The sequence below is a fragment of the Ipomoea triloba genome, chromosome 5, assembly GCF_003576645.1.
Source record: "Ipomoea triloba cultivar NCNSP0323 chromosome 5, ASM357664v1".
NCBI classification, from domain to species: domain Eukaryota; kingdom Viridiplantae; phylum Streptophyta; class Magnoliopsida; order Solanales; family Convolvulaceae; genus Ipomoea; species Ipomoea triloba.
In genome coordinates this window covers 23,502,874-23,518,483 of record NC_044920.1, presented here as the reverse complement: position 1 = coordinate 23,518,483, position 15,610 = coordinate 23,502,874, and the positions used below count along the sequence as shown (strand labels likewise).

The 15,610-nt window shown below is 31.7% G+C and overlaps 1 protein-coding gene across 1 annotated transcript; it reads left to right on the top strand.

The window, feature by feature from the left end:
- Window positions 1-10,338: 10,338 nt before the first annotated feature.
- On the top strand, window positions 10,339-14,308 carry LOC116020026 (alpha-dioxygenase 1-like). Its single transcript, XM_031260468.1, has 8 exons — window positions 10,339-10,458; window positions 11,481-11,744; window positions 11,850-12,133; window positions 12,233-12,446; window positions 12,670-13,043; window positions 13,164-13,366; window positions 13,446-13,689; window positions 13,954-14,308. The coding sequence occupies exons 1-8, from the start codon at window positions 10,339-10,341 to the stop codon at window positions 14,177-14,179; spliced, it is 1,929 nt and encodes a 642-aa protein (XP_031116328.1). The 3' UTR covers window positions 14,180-14,308.
- Window positions 14,309-15,610: the final 1,302 nt, after the last annotated feature.

Genomic DNA, 15,610 nt, shown 5'->3' with positions numbered 1-15,610 from the left:
TCATCTCATTTGGATATTCATAGGAAGAGATATGGTCCGATTACCAAGATGTCGCCATGGTAGCGGGAATTACAACTCTTTGGCTCATTTGAATTGGCTTTTGCTCCCAAATAGTTCTAATGCACTTCTAAACACATCAAAAACATCTAAACCAAGCATTATACCATTTAAAATATGAAAACAAGGAAATAAGCATTGGACACAACATTTTATCACACAATTAACTATAAAACCTACATAAAAACACAAGTAAAATAAGTACAAATGAGAGTGTATCAATTATAAATAGGGAAAATGGCATCTTTAGTCCCTAAGTTATAGGGGTAGTGTAGACTCAGTCCCTAAGTTATGGGTGTATGCGAGTTTAGTCCCTCAGTTATTCACAAAGTGGCGAGTTTAGTCCCTGAACATTANAGGGAAAATGGCATCTTTAGTCCCTAAGTTATAGGGGTAGTGTAGACTCAGTCCCTAAGTTATGGGTGTATGCGAGTTTAGTCCCTCAGTTATTCACAAAGTGGCGAGTTTAGTCCCTGAACATTAAATTTGACGAAAAAATTAAAAAATATTCAAAATTTGAAGGGTAAAATAGGAAATTCACATTTTATTATTCTTCTTATATCAAAACCACTTTTACAACATTATTTTTCACTTCTTAGCCTAATTATTTTCAANAACTTTTGAGATAGGATAGTGTGTAAAAAAATCTCAAAAGTTTTAATTTTATTACATTTGTTGCTTAGTAAAAAAATAAAAACTTGTTAGGATAGTGTGTTTCATACACCTAAATACAATGATAATGCATTTCTTTATTTGTGCTAAGTTTTAAGTGTGTTATACGAGAGTCAGGTTCCTAACAAGTCATTTGAAAGTTATTAAAATGCTTTTAAAAATGAAAAATATTAAAAATAGTTAGGCTAAAAAGTGAAAAAATAATGTTGTAAAAGTGATTTTGATATAAGAAGAATAATAAAATGTGAATTTCCTATTTTACCCCTCAAATTTTGAATATTTTTTAATTTTTTCGTCAAATTTAATGTCCAGGGACTAAACTCGCCACTTTGTGAATAACTGAGGGACTAAACTCGCATACAGCCATAACTTAGGGACTGAGTCTACACTACCCTTATAACTCAGGGACTAAAGATGCCATTTTCCCTTATAAATAAATAAATAAAAGAAAACAAGTACTGAAGATGAAGACAATGACAATGCTACTCGAAAGTGAATTTAAAAGACTTAGATCATGTTTGGTAAATGTCTGTTAGCTGATGTTGTTAGTTGATTGGGTTAGAAGGTATAATTAATTGATAATATTAGTTGATTATAGAAAAGTGTTTGGTAAATTAATTAGCTGTTAGCTGATAGCTGTTTGGTATAATTTCTTTTCTCAAAAGGCTAATTGAAAAGATTATTTTGAGTAGCTTTTTGAAATTTAGTATTTTGGAGTTACAAAAAGCTTATTAACCAAACACTTATATTGATTTTTTAAACAAGTCAAACAACTAATAATGGTCAAATAGGCCAAATTGGTTGATAGACTAATTATTTACCAAACAGGGCCTTAGAGAAATTCAAATAAAAAATAGTATTTATTTATACTATCATTTTTAGACTAAGTATTTAGTCTATCATTTTTACAAAATTACAAACATTTATTTTAATGACAATTATAGTCAACCTCTCATATATTATCTTGTATTCATATACGTTGAATTACCAATTTAAATAAATAAATTCAACATTCAATTACAAATGCATGAACATCTCATATATAATCTTGCATATACTTTAAATGACTTATTTAAAAAAAACATTGGACATCATCATATTCGCACAATGCGCATGAAAAACTAATATACAAATAAAAGTAATTAAGTACATATTTGAAAATATTTGTTCTCTAAATAATATTAATTAACTGTTTATTAATTTATTTTTAGGATATATATTTTTATTTTAATTTGGGAAACAATCACGAATCATTTTGGGGAAATGCAATAATTAAGCCCCTGATTACTTTTAATTGCATTTTCAAATAAAGTTTAAGAGTGTATACTCATTATTAGTCACTCTAAGATTAAAACGAAAAATACTTTGCACCATTATAATTATCACACATTATTAGTGACTCTTAGATCAAAAAAAAAAAAGAGAGAAAACAATTATTTATTTTTACAAATTAGTGGTGAATTAACTGAGCGCACCTTGAATTAATAAGAAATGGTACGGAGTAATTGTTAAGGTCACTAGCATGATCCTTTCAAAAGTATGAAAATGCTTACTATTGGTTTTATAGGGGTTAGTCCAACATAAGTCCGAAAATAATATATAAATAAATTGCTGCGAAAATAAGTAGACAATATATATAAAACCAAATCTCTCCCATTCATTCAAGTTATCCAATGGTCACGATTATGTCTTATTTCCCATCTGCATNAACTTTTGAGATAGGATAGTGTGTAAAAAAATCTCAAAAGTTTTAATTTTATTACATTTGTTGCTTAGTAAAAAAATAAAAACTTGTTAGGATAGTGTGTTTCATACACCTAAATACAATGATAATGCATTTCTTTATTTGTGCTAAGTTTTAAGTGTGTTATACGAGAGTCAGGTTCCTAACAAGTCATTTGAAAGTTATTAAAATGCTTTTAAAAATGAAAAATATTAAAAATAGTTAGGCTAAAAAGTGAAAAAATAATGTTGTAAAAGTGATTTTGATATAAGAAGAATAATAAAATGTGAATTTCCTATTTTACCCCTCAAATTTTGAATATTTTTTAATTTTTTCGTCAAATTTAATGTCCAGGGACTAAACTCGCCACTTTGTGAATAACTGAGGGACTAAACTCGCATACAGCCATAACTTAGGGACTGAGTCTACACTACCCTTATAACTCAGGGACTAAAGATGCCATTTTCCCTTATAAATAAATAAATAAAAGAAAACAAGTACTGAAGATGAAGACAATGACAATGCTACTCGAAAGTGAATTTAAAAGACTTAGATCATGTTTGGTAAATGTCTGTTAGCTGATGTTGTTAGTTGATTGGGTTAGAAGGTATAATTAATTGATAATATTAGTTGATTATAGAAAAGTGTTTGGTAAATTAATTAGCTGTTAGCTGATAGCTGTTTGGTATAATTTCTTTTCTCAAAAGGCTAATTGAAAAGATTATTTTGAGTAGCTTTTTGAAATTTAGTATTTTGGAGTTACAAAAAGCTTATTAACCAAACACTTATATTGATTTTTTAAACAAGTCAAACAACTAATAATGGTCAAATAGGCCAAATTGGTTGATAGACTAATTATTTACCAAACAGGGCCTTAGAGAAATTCAAATAAAAAATAGTATTTATTTATACTATCATTTTTAGACTAAGTATTTAGTCTATCATTTTTACAAAATTACAAACATTTATTTTAATGACAATTATAGTCAACCTCTCATATATTATCTTGTATTCATATACGTTGAATTACCAATTTAAATAAATAAATTCAACATTCAATTACAAATGCATGAACATCTCATATATAATCTTGCATATACTTTAAATGACTTATTTAAAAAAAACATTGGACATCATCATATTCGCACAATGCGCATGAAAAACTAATATACAAATAAAAGTAATTAAGTACATATTTGAAAATATTTGTTCTCTAAATAATATTAATTAACTGTTTATTAATTTATTTTTAGGATATATATTTTTATTTTAATTTGGGAAACAATCACGAATCATTTTGGGGAAATGCAATAATTAAGCCCCTGATTACTTTTAATTGCATTTTCAAATAAAGTTTAAGAGTGTATACTCATTATTAGTCACTCTAAGATTAAAACGAAAAATACTTTGCACCATTATAATTATCACACATTATTAGTGACTCTTAGATCAAAAAAAAAAAAGAGAGAAAACAATTATTTATTTTTACAAATTAGTGGTGAATTAACTGAGCGCACCTTGAATTAATAAGAAATGGTACGGAGTAATTGTTAAGGTCACTAGCATGATCCTTTCAAAAGTATGAAAATGCTTACTATTGGTTTTATAGGGGTTAGTCCAACATAAGTCCGAAAATAATATATAAATAAATTGCTGCGAAAATAAGTAGACAATATATATAAAACCAAATCTCTCCCATTCATTCAAGTTATCCAATGGTCACGATTATGTCTTATTTCCCATCTGCATTGGTTGTCTCATTGTTGTCATGGTGCAACACTCTCATGGTATAGGCCGGCCTAAACATTTATTCCAATGACCGTGTACACTTAAATAAAATAGGGAAAATGACACTTTTTCCCCTATGTTATATGTTTATAGTACTTTTTCCCCCTGTGTTATTAAAGTGTCAGTTTTCCCCCTCAGTTATTTTAAAAGTGGTAGTTTTCTCCCTTGTAATGTTAAATTGACATTTTTGTCCTTAAAATAACTATTTCATTTATTTTTATTCTCCAATCAATTGTTACTAATATGTATGGAAGATTACGGTTCGATACGAACCTAATCGAACACTGTAGCAATTGAACTTAAACAGTGTAGACGGTTACAGTTACGATTCAAAACCGAAAAATAAAATAAAATAATTGTTAAATTTAGACTATTTTTAAATAAGAAATAAAATTATAAAAATAAATACGTAGTAAATAAATACATAAGTTTTGATTGGCGGTTTAAAATCTAAATTTGAACCGAACCGTACCGATTTATCAAAATAAGCGTTTGATTATTTCCACTATATATGACTGTGGTTAAGTTCCGGTTCACGATTCAATAATTATTTAATTTTAAATTTTTCGGTTCTGAATCGTAACTAGAACCGTCCATACTATTTCGATATGATTGCTACAGTGTTTGGTTAGGTTTGAACCGAATCGTGATCGTCCATACATATAAATAATAATTTGTTGGAGAAGAAAAATAAATGAAATAATTATTTTTAAGGGTAACAATGACAATTTAACATTTCAGGGGGGAAAAGTGCCACTTTAATAACACATGGGAGAAAAGTGCTATATGCACATAACATAGGGGGAAAAAATGCCATTTTCCCAATAAAATAATATATATAGAGAATCTATCCATTAAAAAAAAAAACTTGATCCCAACAAAATTTTAGAAAATTTAAACTTTTTTTGTTAAACCAAATTATTAAATGAAAACATATCTCATCCTTTTATATTAGAAAAATAATAAATGGGTAACCCTAGCCAAGTTGATCAGATGTTGACTTTGACTTTAGTAATCACAAGATTTTAGGTTCAACATTCATTGGGAACTACTAAGGTCACAAGGTGAATTTATTCAATGCATAACATCGGATAATTGTTACAAATTAATTTCCCCCGTAACCCTAAGAAAGCAATAAAAATACAAACATGGAGTACTTATGAACATACTTGTGCAAATTAAACATGTACTACTTAATGAACATAATTGTGCAAGTTATTAGTTGGCACGGGAGGGCCAAGTGAACCATGGCATGCATAATATTTATTTATTTCTCTGTTTTAGAAAATTCAGAGTATTTATTTACTTTTCAATGAGAAGAGTGCCAAAGCTGATGTTTTCAAGAGAAAAATTAAACGTTTATTATTATTATTATTTTTAACAGAGACAAAAACAATCTCCCTTGCACATTTCGGTCTCTTTCAAAGAAAACTCAACTTTGAATAAAATATTCCCTAGTTCATAATAGCACATTTATTTCTTCTTTTTGTTTTGATCAAGCTGGGAGGGGGGACCCAGGGAGAGCCAAACCCATTTATTTCTTACTTAACCACTTTAAATTTGTATATTGACATTTGATATATAGGGGACCACATATATATATATATATATATATATATATATATATATATATATATATATATATATATATATATGTGAATGCATTCAAATGAGAACGGTGCGCCCATGAGTAACTGAGAACGCTTTGCAGCGCGCACGTGTCTAGATGTAGTTGCACCTAAGATTATAACTAGGTGCACTTAGGTGCATGAATGTTAACAAGGTAAATTAATTGCACTTGTAAGTGAAAATAGGTGCACAAGTGCATGTAAAATGTATTACATGTGCAAGTAAAATGCACATTTAGCATCAATACTAAGGGCACCTAACGTTATAACTAGTTGCACCTAATGGTATAATTAGTTGCACCTAGGTGCACGAATGTTAATAAGGTAAATTACTTGCACTTGTAAGTGATTTTAGTTGCACTTTTTACTTACAAATGTGCACCAACTACTTGCACTTATAACACATTTACTTGCACCAAAGTTTGAGTTATTTACGAAAATGTCACCGCGTTGTTTTTTTAAATTACATTTGATTCGTTGATCTGGACACGTGGATCGTTCTTATTTCTCTCCTAGGCACCTGTTCTCATTAGAGCTATATATATATATATATATATATATATATATATATATATATATATATATATATATATATATATATATATATATATATATGGCCTCACTTGCGGGATGCGGGTATAATCTTAGCGGGCTAGGCCCGTTAGGCCGGCTATTTCGCGAGTTTTTTTTTTTTTTTTTTTTTTGTGTGGTCCTAACCTACGAAATTTATAATATATTATACGCTCAAATCGGATAATGGGTGAATGAAAAATTCAATATCAAAATAAACTGCCATTTGAGTTGAAAAATGAAGTATACAATTCTGCTCATTTTCCGGAAAATGAACCAAACACAAAAAGACAGTTTTTCGTTGTGCAGCCAAACGTCGGTAAGCAAAATATTTTTTGGAAAATTACTCATTTTTCAGAAAACATTTTCCAAAAGTCATTTTCTGGGTTTCCAAACACACCCTTAATGACAAACTAAAATAGTTTGTCTCTTTGTGATCCTTTGTCTGTTAGAGTAATAAGGCTTACACCCTCACATAATAGTTGTGGTTTCGAGTGCTTATAAGATAAACTTAGAGGGGAAAAAGTAATACTCTCATGTCCTATTTACTATTTATTGGTCAAACTAACTCTTTCTTTTTTGTTTATTTTTTTTTTAGTAATATTTTATTATTTTTAAATTTAATTTTTTGTGTTTAATAATATTTTTAATGTAGTTTCTAAATATATAAATTTTATATATTAATACTAAGCTTAATATTATGAAAAATTGAATTAAAAATAATTTCAGTCACGATTCATTAAACGAACTAGACAATCAAAATAAAGACAATCAAAATAGGACGGAGTATTATTCAACTTCGTACAAGCAAGATCGAACAAAATAAATTACGAACTCGTTATAATATTTGGGTATTGTAAATTTTTTTTTTATTTTGTCGTGTACTGTCAATGTCGTTATAATAGTTGTTGAATACGTACTATTCCACGTTCTTTTTTTGGGTGCCCTCTCTACGTCTTCTATATATCCGAGGGGAGGATTCATTTAGATTCACAAGTTCAACACATTATATCTTTCTTTTCCTGTTCCATAAGAATGTCCATTGTTATGGCATTTAAATCTGTCTTGCTCGCTCCTTTTCACAATTTCATCCACAAAGACTTTCATGAAGTCGTCGACCGAATGACCCTTCTTGATAAGCTTCTCTTTTTTGTAAGTTTTTTTAAGTAATATTTTTTGTCCGTAAAATAAATTGTTGATATTTTTAAATTAACAACTATAATACATGTGTGGTGACAATAATTATTATATATCATGGTGTTTCGTTCAAAGTTGTAATGCACACAGTTTTCTCGACGCTCGGGTCCATAGTATAACTATTGCCAATTGTCTAGGATTCATTTTGCATTATCAACCTTGATATAAAGGTTAGTTGTAGATACATAATATGTTACCGACATATTAACGTTAAACACCTAATATGTTAATTGAGATCCAACCTACTGAAGCACAAAAAGTATACAGTTGCCTCCACTAAGGCTCAAACGAACTCCCATCATCTATGTGGGAGTGTAAATCGGGACACCAAGTATCACTAGACCACAAGGTCTTTGGCTTTAAGTAATATTTATCGACCGTAAAATTGAGGATTGAAGTCCACATAATCTAACTCATTCATTTAATTGCATGTGGTCCCAATATAGGATAGTGGGAAATTTTTATTTTTATTTTTTTCAGAAAATGGAAAAATCCCTTCCCTTTTTAATTTATTTCGTCAGTACTATCTAGGAATAGTTCTATTTGAATTTTACTTGCAACCTGCCAACCTACTTGTGCGTATGATGATAATTTGGCACGGCGAAAGTGTGCGTATGTTGACAGTTTGTGTGTATGATTTAATTAATTTATATATATTTAAAAATTATAACGCTACACTTAAACTACATATTCATATTCTCTAAAGTATAGGAGATGATTTTAATCATGTAACCAATATTCCTCAAGAACATAAATTCACAGCATATCACATGTGAATTTCTTTACTTAATAAATATATATCATTAGTGCCTCTGTATTTAAATATTATTTTATACAAACAAGCATTCCTTATACAATAATACTCTAAATTTTATATTCTAAACTAATGTACCTGAATCTACACAAACATACCATACCACAATGATTTACTTTCAAGACACAATATATGAATACATATTATATCATTATAATATAAAACTAATATTATACGGAGTAATTACATACGTATGCATAGAATACACATCCGCACGTACAACACATATACAAGTATTTACGTACCTAAATATTACATGATAACAGTGCGATGTACTATATATATATATNTATATATATATATATATATATATATATATATATATATATATATATATATATATATATATATATATACACACACACACATATGTTTAGGCACAGAAGGCAAACATACTAATATAGTAATATCATATCAATATGGTATACGCACCGACTACATTATTTTAAACAAGCATTCCTTGTACAGTAATTTAAATTTTATATTCTAAATTAATGTATCCGAATCTTCACAAACATATCATACCGCAATAATTTGATTTCAACACACAATATACGAATACATATTATTATAATATATAACCAATATTATAATTACATACGTACGCATAGAATACGCATTCGAACTTACAACACATATACAAGTATTTACATACCTGTATTATATGATATCAGATCAGTGGTGTACTAATTATATATATATATATATATATATATATATNTATATATATATATATATATATATATATATATATATATATATATATATATATATATATATATATATATATATATATATATATATATATATATATATATATATATATATATATATATATATATATATATGTACATATGTTTGTTTTCAAAAAAAAAAAAAAAAGTACATATGTTTAGGTACAGAAGGCAAACATACTAATAATATCATACCAACACAACTTCGTACACATAAAATATGACCTTATTGGTTTGAGTCACTTAAAAACAAATTATACTAGTTTATCTACTTGTCGCTCTTTATCTTTTGGAGTCATAAGGCTTACACAATCGCATAGTAGTTGTAATTTCGTCGCGATGCTTATAAGATAAACTTAGAGGGAAAAAAGTACTATTATTCAACTTCGTACACGCAAGATCGAACAAAAATAAATTACGTACTCCTTATAATATTTATAACTTCCATAAAAGTCTGTATGCCTATGTTGATCTCCGAGCTGAGTATCATCAAGATCGAACTCGTGTACGCAATAAGTCGTACGCCACTCTCTCCTATTCATTCATTTTTATTATTTTTAAAAACAATTTGTACTACTTGATGTAATTCTCATCCATATATAATAGTCAACACTATAAAGAAATGTATGTATTTAATTTTGTTTTAGGCAGTTTACATGTTGGGTGAAGGTTTGGAGAATCGAGTCTAACATTTGTCATCAAAATGTGATATTATTGACAGTTACACAAGTATAAAATAATAATAATAATAATAATAATAATAATAATAATAAAGTTCTATTTTTGTTACAAATTATAACTTTTGACGTAGTGGTAACTGATAATTGCTTAATTTGTCAATTAATATCAAAGCTGTCATCGAAACTTTATAGCCGATTTACCATCTTTATCAGTCTATCAGGTAATAGGAGCGATGATGAATTTTTAAGTTTGGATATTGTATTTTTTTTTTTTTTTGTCGTGTCGTGTAACGTTGCAGACCAATTATTATTCTATGAAATAGAATTGTCAAAGCCGCCTCATAGTTGTAGGATACGTACTATTCCACGTTCCTTTTTTGGGTGCTCTCTCTACGTCTTCTATATATACGAGGTGAGGATTCCTTTAGAATCACAAGTTCAACACATTGAATCTTTCTTTTCCTGTTCCATAAAAATGTCCATTCTTATGGCATCTCTTAAGTCTGTCTTGCTCGCTCCTTTTTACAATTTCATCCACAAAGACTTCCATGAAGTCGTCGACCGAATGACCCTTCTTGATAAGCTTCTCTTCCTTGTAAGTTTCTTTAAGTATTATTTTTTGCTCATAAAATAAATTGTTGATATTTTAAAATTAACAACTATAATAATACATGTGTGGGGTGACAGTAATATAATTATTATTTTTTAGTACTATTGACTCTGTTACGTTGCAATAGCACAAAGAGTCAATGGTCCCACATTGGGGTTCAAACTTGAAATTTTTCATTTAAGAAGTCACAGTTATGTCGTTCTACCACAAGGCTTTTGGTGGACAATAATTATTATATATCATGGTATTTTGTTCAAAGAAGTAATGCACATAGTTTTTGTTTGGTTAATACATTTAATACAAGGTAGTTCAAAGACTTAAATTCCCTTAGCTTGCACATCTCTCTTTCAAACACAACTCAACTTTGAATAAAAATATGTCCAATTGTCAAGCAAATTATTCTATGAACTCGAGTCCACCTTACAAGCTAAGATAGAACGAATCTAAAATACACAATTTATATACGGAATGTTCAAAACTAAATATGTTCACAATTTGAATTGTGAACATTCAGTATGAAAATTGTGATTGAGGTGGACTCGAGTCCATGATATAACTATTGCCAATTGTCTAGGATTCATTTTGCATTATTAACCATGGTATAAAAATTAACTGTAGATATATAATATGTTAACGACATATTATGTGACTGCAATTAACATGTTACGTGTATTATGTATGTGCCGATTTATTTACAGACACACTTTGTTAACGGTAAATACATAATATGTCAATTGAGATAGATTTATTTTACTTGTTTCTTTTCACAAATTCATCCACAAACACTTCCATGAAGTCGTCAATCGAATCACCCTACTCGATAATCTTTTCTTCATAGTAAGTTCTTTTAAGTTAATATTTATTGACCATAAAGTTGAGGATTGATATTTTATAATTAACAACTATACTACATGTGTGGTGATAATAATTACTGTTTGGCATGGTGTTTTGTTCAAAGTTTTAATGGACACGTATAATATTTGGTTTAATTTGCACTGTTTTTGTAGGGTATTCATTTTGTGGATAAGCTGGGATTGTGGCACAAGTTGCCTGTGTTCTTAGGTTTGGCGTATCTGGCCATTCGCCGGCACCTTCACCAGGAATACAACTTGTTCAACGTCGGCGGAACGCCGACCGGCGTCCGATATAATCCGGCGGATTACCCTTACCGGACGGCTGACGGAGAGTACAATGATCCCTTCAACGAAGGTGTCGGAGAAGAATTTTCTTTCTTCGGCCGGAACATCCTTCCAGTTGATCAGTCAAACAAGGTATAGCAACAACAACAACATGTTACCAAATACAATAATGTATATGGACTAGGTAACTGAAAACTAAAAAGCATGATTTTAAAAAAATATGTATAATATGTGCAGTTGAAGAAGCCAGAGCCGATGGTGGTTGCGACGAAGCTATTGGCACGTAGAAATTTGATAGACACTGGGAAACAATTCAACATGATTGCGGCTTCATGGATACAGTTCATGATACACGATTGGATCGACCACTTAGAAGATACCCAACAGATCGAGCTTGTTGCACCCAAAGAAGTAGCAAATCAGTGCCCTTTGAAATCCTTCAAGTTCTACAAATCAAAGGAAGAGCCTACCGGCTTCTATGACATCAAGTCCGGCTACAGAAACCGCAGAACACCTTGGTGGTACGTATAAGATAATAATAATCATATCCTTCTTTGATCATATATAGTAGTAAATGCTCAATTTTTTTATTCCCTTATTGTTTTATTTTTTGGGTGAAGGGATGGGAGTGCTATATATGGAAGCAACGCCGGAGCATTGCAAAAGGTGAGAACATTCAAAGACGGGAAGCTGAAGATAGGAAAAGATGGTCTTCTCCTCCGGGACAAAGATGGGAACATTATATCCGGAGATGTTCGTAATACCTGGGCTGGTCTCTTGTCGTTGCAAGCTCTGTTTGTCATGGAGCATAATGCAGTGTGCGATGCCCTAAAGGTGATTACCCATATAATATATAAACATAAATGTGCAATTCGACTATCAACTTAATTATATTTTCATTGAATTGAGGGGGGATGGGAGGGTGTGACGTTATTGTTACCTATTAAACTACCAGTTTGAATTGGCTAACTCTTTGTGTGAATCGGAAGGAATTGTTTACGTTATTGTTACCCATTAAACTAAAAGTTTGAATTGGCTACCTCTTTGTGTGAATCAGAAGGAATATCCAGAATTAAAGGACGAGGAACTTTACAGGCATGCAAGGCTAGTGACGTCAGCAGTGATTGCGAAGGTCCACACCATTGACTGGACGGTGGAGCTGCTGAAAACCGATACGTTACTTGCAGCAATGCGAACCAATTGGTACGGTTTGCTGGGGAAGAAGTTCAAGGATACATTTGGGCATTTGGGATGGTATCTCTTGAGTGGTTTAGTGGGTATGAAGAAGCCTGAAAACCATGGCGTCCCATATTCCTTAACAGAAGAATTCACCAGCGTTTACAGGATGCATCAACTCCTCCCAGAAAAGCTCCAACTTAGGAATATTAACGCAGCCCCTGGACCCAACAAATCACCCCCACTATCTAGAGAGTACGTCTAATATGGCACATATCGCGATTTACCTATGTGTCTGTCCCAGACAAAGAATGTCAGGACAACAATATCATATCCAAGATTAAGTAATTATGGGTTAATGTTGCATTATTGTAGGGTTGACATGGTAGATTTGATTGACCAGAAAGGAGAACAGAAATTGTCGGAAATAGGGTTTGCAAGGCAAATGGTGTCAATGGGGCACCAAGCCTGCGGTGCACTTGAACTATGGAATTATCCCTCGTGGATGAGGAACCTTGTGCCCCAAAATCCTGACGGGACCGATAGACCAGATCCCGTTGATTTAATTGCTCTTGAAGGTATCAATAAATATTTTTTTTGTAAAATGATATTTAAGGTTTGACATAAACGTTAATGTTTTAAGTTGATTTGATGCAGTGTATAGGGACAGAGAGAGGAGTGTAGCAAGATACAACGACTTCCGTAGGGCCATCCTTCTGATCCCCATCTCCAAGTGGGAAGACCTGACCGACGATGAGGAAGCCATCAAAACTCTCCGGGAAGTCTACGGCGACGACGTGGAGGAATTGGACCTTCTGGTTGGGCTCATGGCTGAGAAAAAGATCAAGGGCTTTGCCATCAGCGAAACTGCCTTCATTATATTTGTTCTCATGGCATCAAGGTGAACCAAAAATTACACTACAGTTGACCCCAATGAGACTGATCAATTGGTTTAAGCAGATCAGCTCAAACTAGACTATTTTAACTCCATTCTTTATTGGCAACATCAATCAACTTAGTCAATTATTAACTTAACTCCTTGTAGGAATGACCTATTTACTTTTTTTATTTGAACTGATTAGCTCAACTTAAACTGTTTTAATTACTTCAATTCTTTGCTGGTTAGGGCTGATATTTAATCTATTGAATATTGTTAATGGTGCAGGAGGCTGGAGGCTGACAGGTTCTTCACCAGCAATTACAACGAAGAAACATACACGAAGAAAGGGCTGAAATGGGTTAACACGACGGAGAGCCTGAAAGATGTGTTAGATCGGCATTATCCAGAGATGAGTGAGAAGTGGATGACCTCAACCAGTGCTTTCTCCGTCTGGGATTCACCGCCGGAACCTCACAACCCCGTTCCGCTCTACCTTCGTCTTCCTCACTAAATTGAAGCTCGATCGCCTTTAATTTGCGTTGTTATTTTTATTTGTTTTAATTTTCTTCATTCTATGTATTTTAATTAAGTTCATGCATATAATAATAATAATGAAGTGTGGTTTCTTGAATGAGCAAAATTCCACTGTACTTTGATTGTTGCCATGGTGCAACACTATGATGGTATAGGCCTAAACATTTATTCCAATGATCCTGAACTCAAAAATAATATATATAGAGAACCGATCCATAAAATTAGTCTGCATCAACCCAATAAGAGCATCTCCATCTGCGGAGAATGAGGAGTTAATGTCAGTAAATAAACTTCAGAATGATTCAAAAAAAAAAAAAAAAAAACCCCAAAATTTGCATATGCTCCCCACTCCATCTCTCTCTTCCCTTTTCTCTTGTCACCTAAAATGCTTCTCTGACATAAACCACCCATTAAGCCATCCACACTAATGAATAATACACAGTTCTTGAGGAAATTATTGCCATGTTGGCAAGAGAGAAGTGAAGAAAGAGAATGAAGAAGTGAATCCGGCAAATCAAAGGATCATAGCAATAAGTGGGCTCCACCATTTTTTTTTTGCCGACCCAAGCAACGCACGCGTGGCTGTCACTATGCGCCCAGAATGCGCCCAACATTAGCATTAAATGTTTTTTTTTTAAAATTCAGTTTTGTTTTATTTTTTTATTCACTAATTCCCATTTTCTCTTTCCTAATCACATTTACAAAAACTCCTCAATTACCGCGAAATATTCCCACGGATAAGGATGCTCTTACGCATCAATGTGAATGCTCCTACAAATGTAGAGTTTTTTCATAACCATGTGTGACCCACTTTGGAGGGAAAGCGTTAGGCACAACTCTCGCACCCGCCTAGGCACGTGGCACGTCAATATATTTTTTTTTTTAGTTTTTTGTTTTGTTTTTTTTATTCGCTCTCATTTTCTGTTTCGTAATCACACCTGCAAAATCTTCTTAAAAATCGGTCACTATTGAGAAAGGCCTATAATTATTGGACCAAAATTAAAATTTTAGCTTTTACAGTGTCTCAAATTTCCAACGTCTTTTCCCGCTACCCTGACCCTTCGTATCATCGTACCAGACTTGGGTACATTTCTCTGGCTCGCTTGCCACCTTTTCCTGCATGCATTGCAATTTTATCTATCCTTTTTTTTGAAAGACAATTTTGTCTCTATCTGGGAAAGAGAATCTGAAATCAGCTATTAGTTTGCCTGGGTGGCCGACGGTCGACGTCTTGTAACTCTCAGCCAACCATCGTATGGTATGTCTGTTGTATCATCAGCACCTTTCAAGAGATTGTGGCAAAATCGCTCTGTGCGACCAATCACACCACAAAGAACACACAAGTTCGATAGTCGTTTGTACTTAAACTCAATCCAAAACCACTCTCCTCCTTCCCTTTTCATCTTCA

Bases quoted from the DNA above. Each gene is read 5' to 3' on its own strand.
- LOC116020026 (XM_031260468.1), top strand. From the start codon at position 10,339: ATGTCCATTCTTATGGCATCTCTTAAGTCTGTCTTGCTCGCTCCTTTT. The intron at 10,459-11,480 runs GTAAGTTTCTTT...CTGTTTTTGTAG, and splicing joins TTGATAAGCTTCTCTTCCTT to GGTATTCATTTTGTGGATAA. The intron at 12,134-12,232 runs GTACGTATAAGA...TTTTGGGTGAAG, and splicing joins AACCGCAGAACACCTTGGTG to GGATGGGAGTGCTATATATG.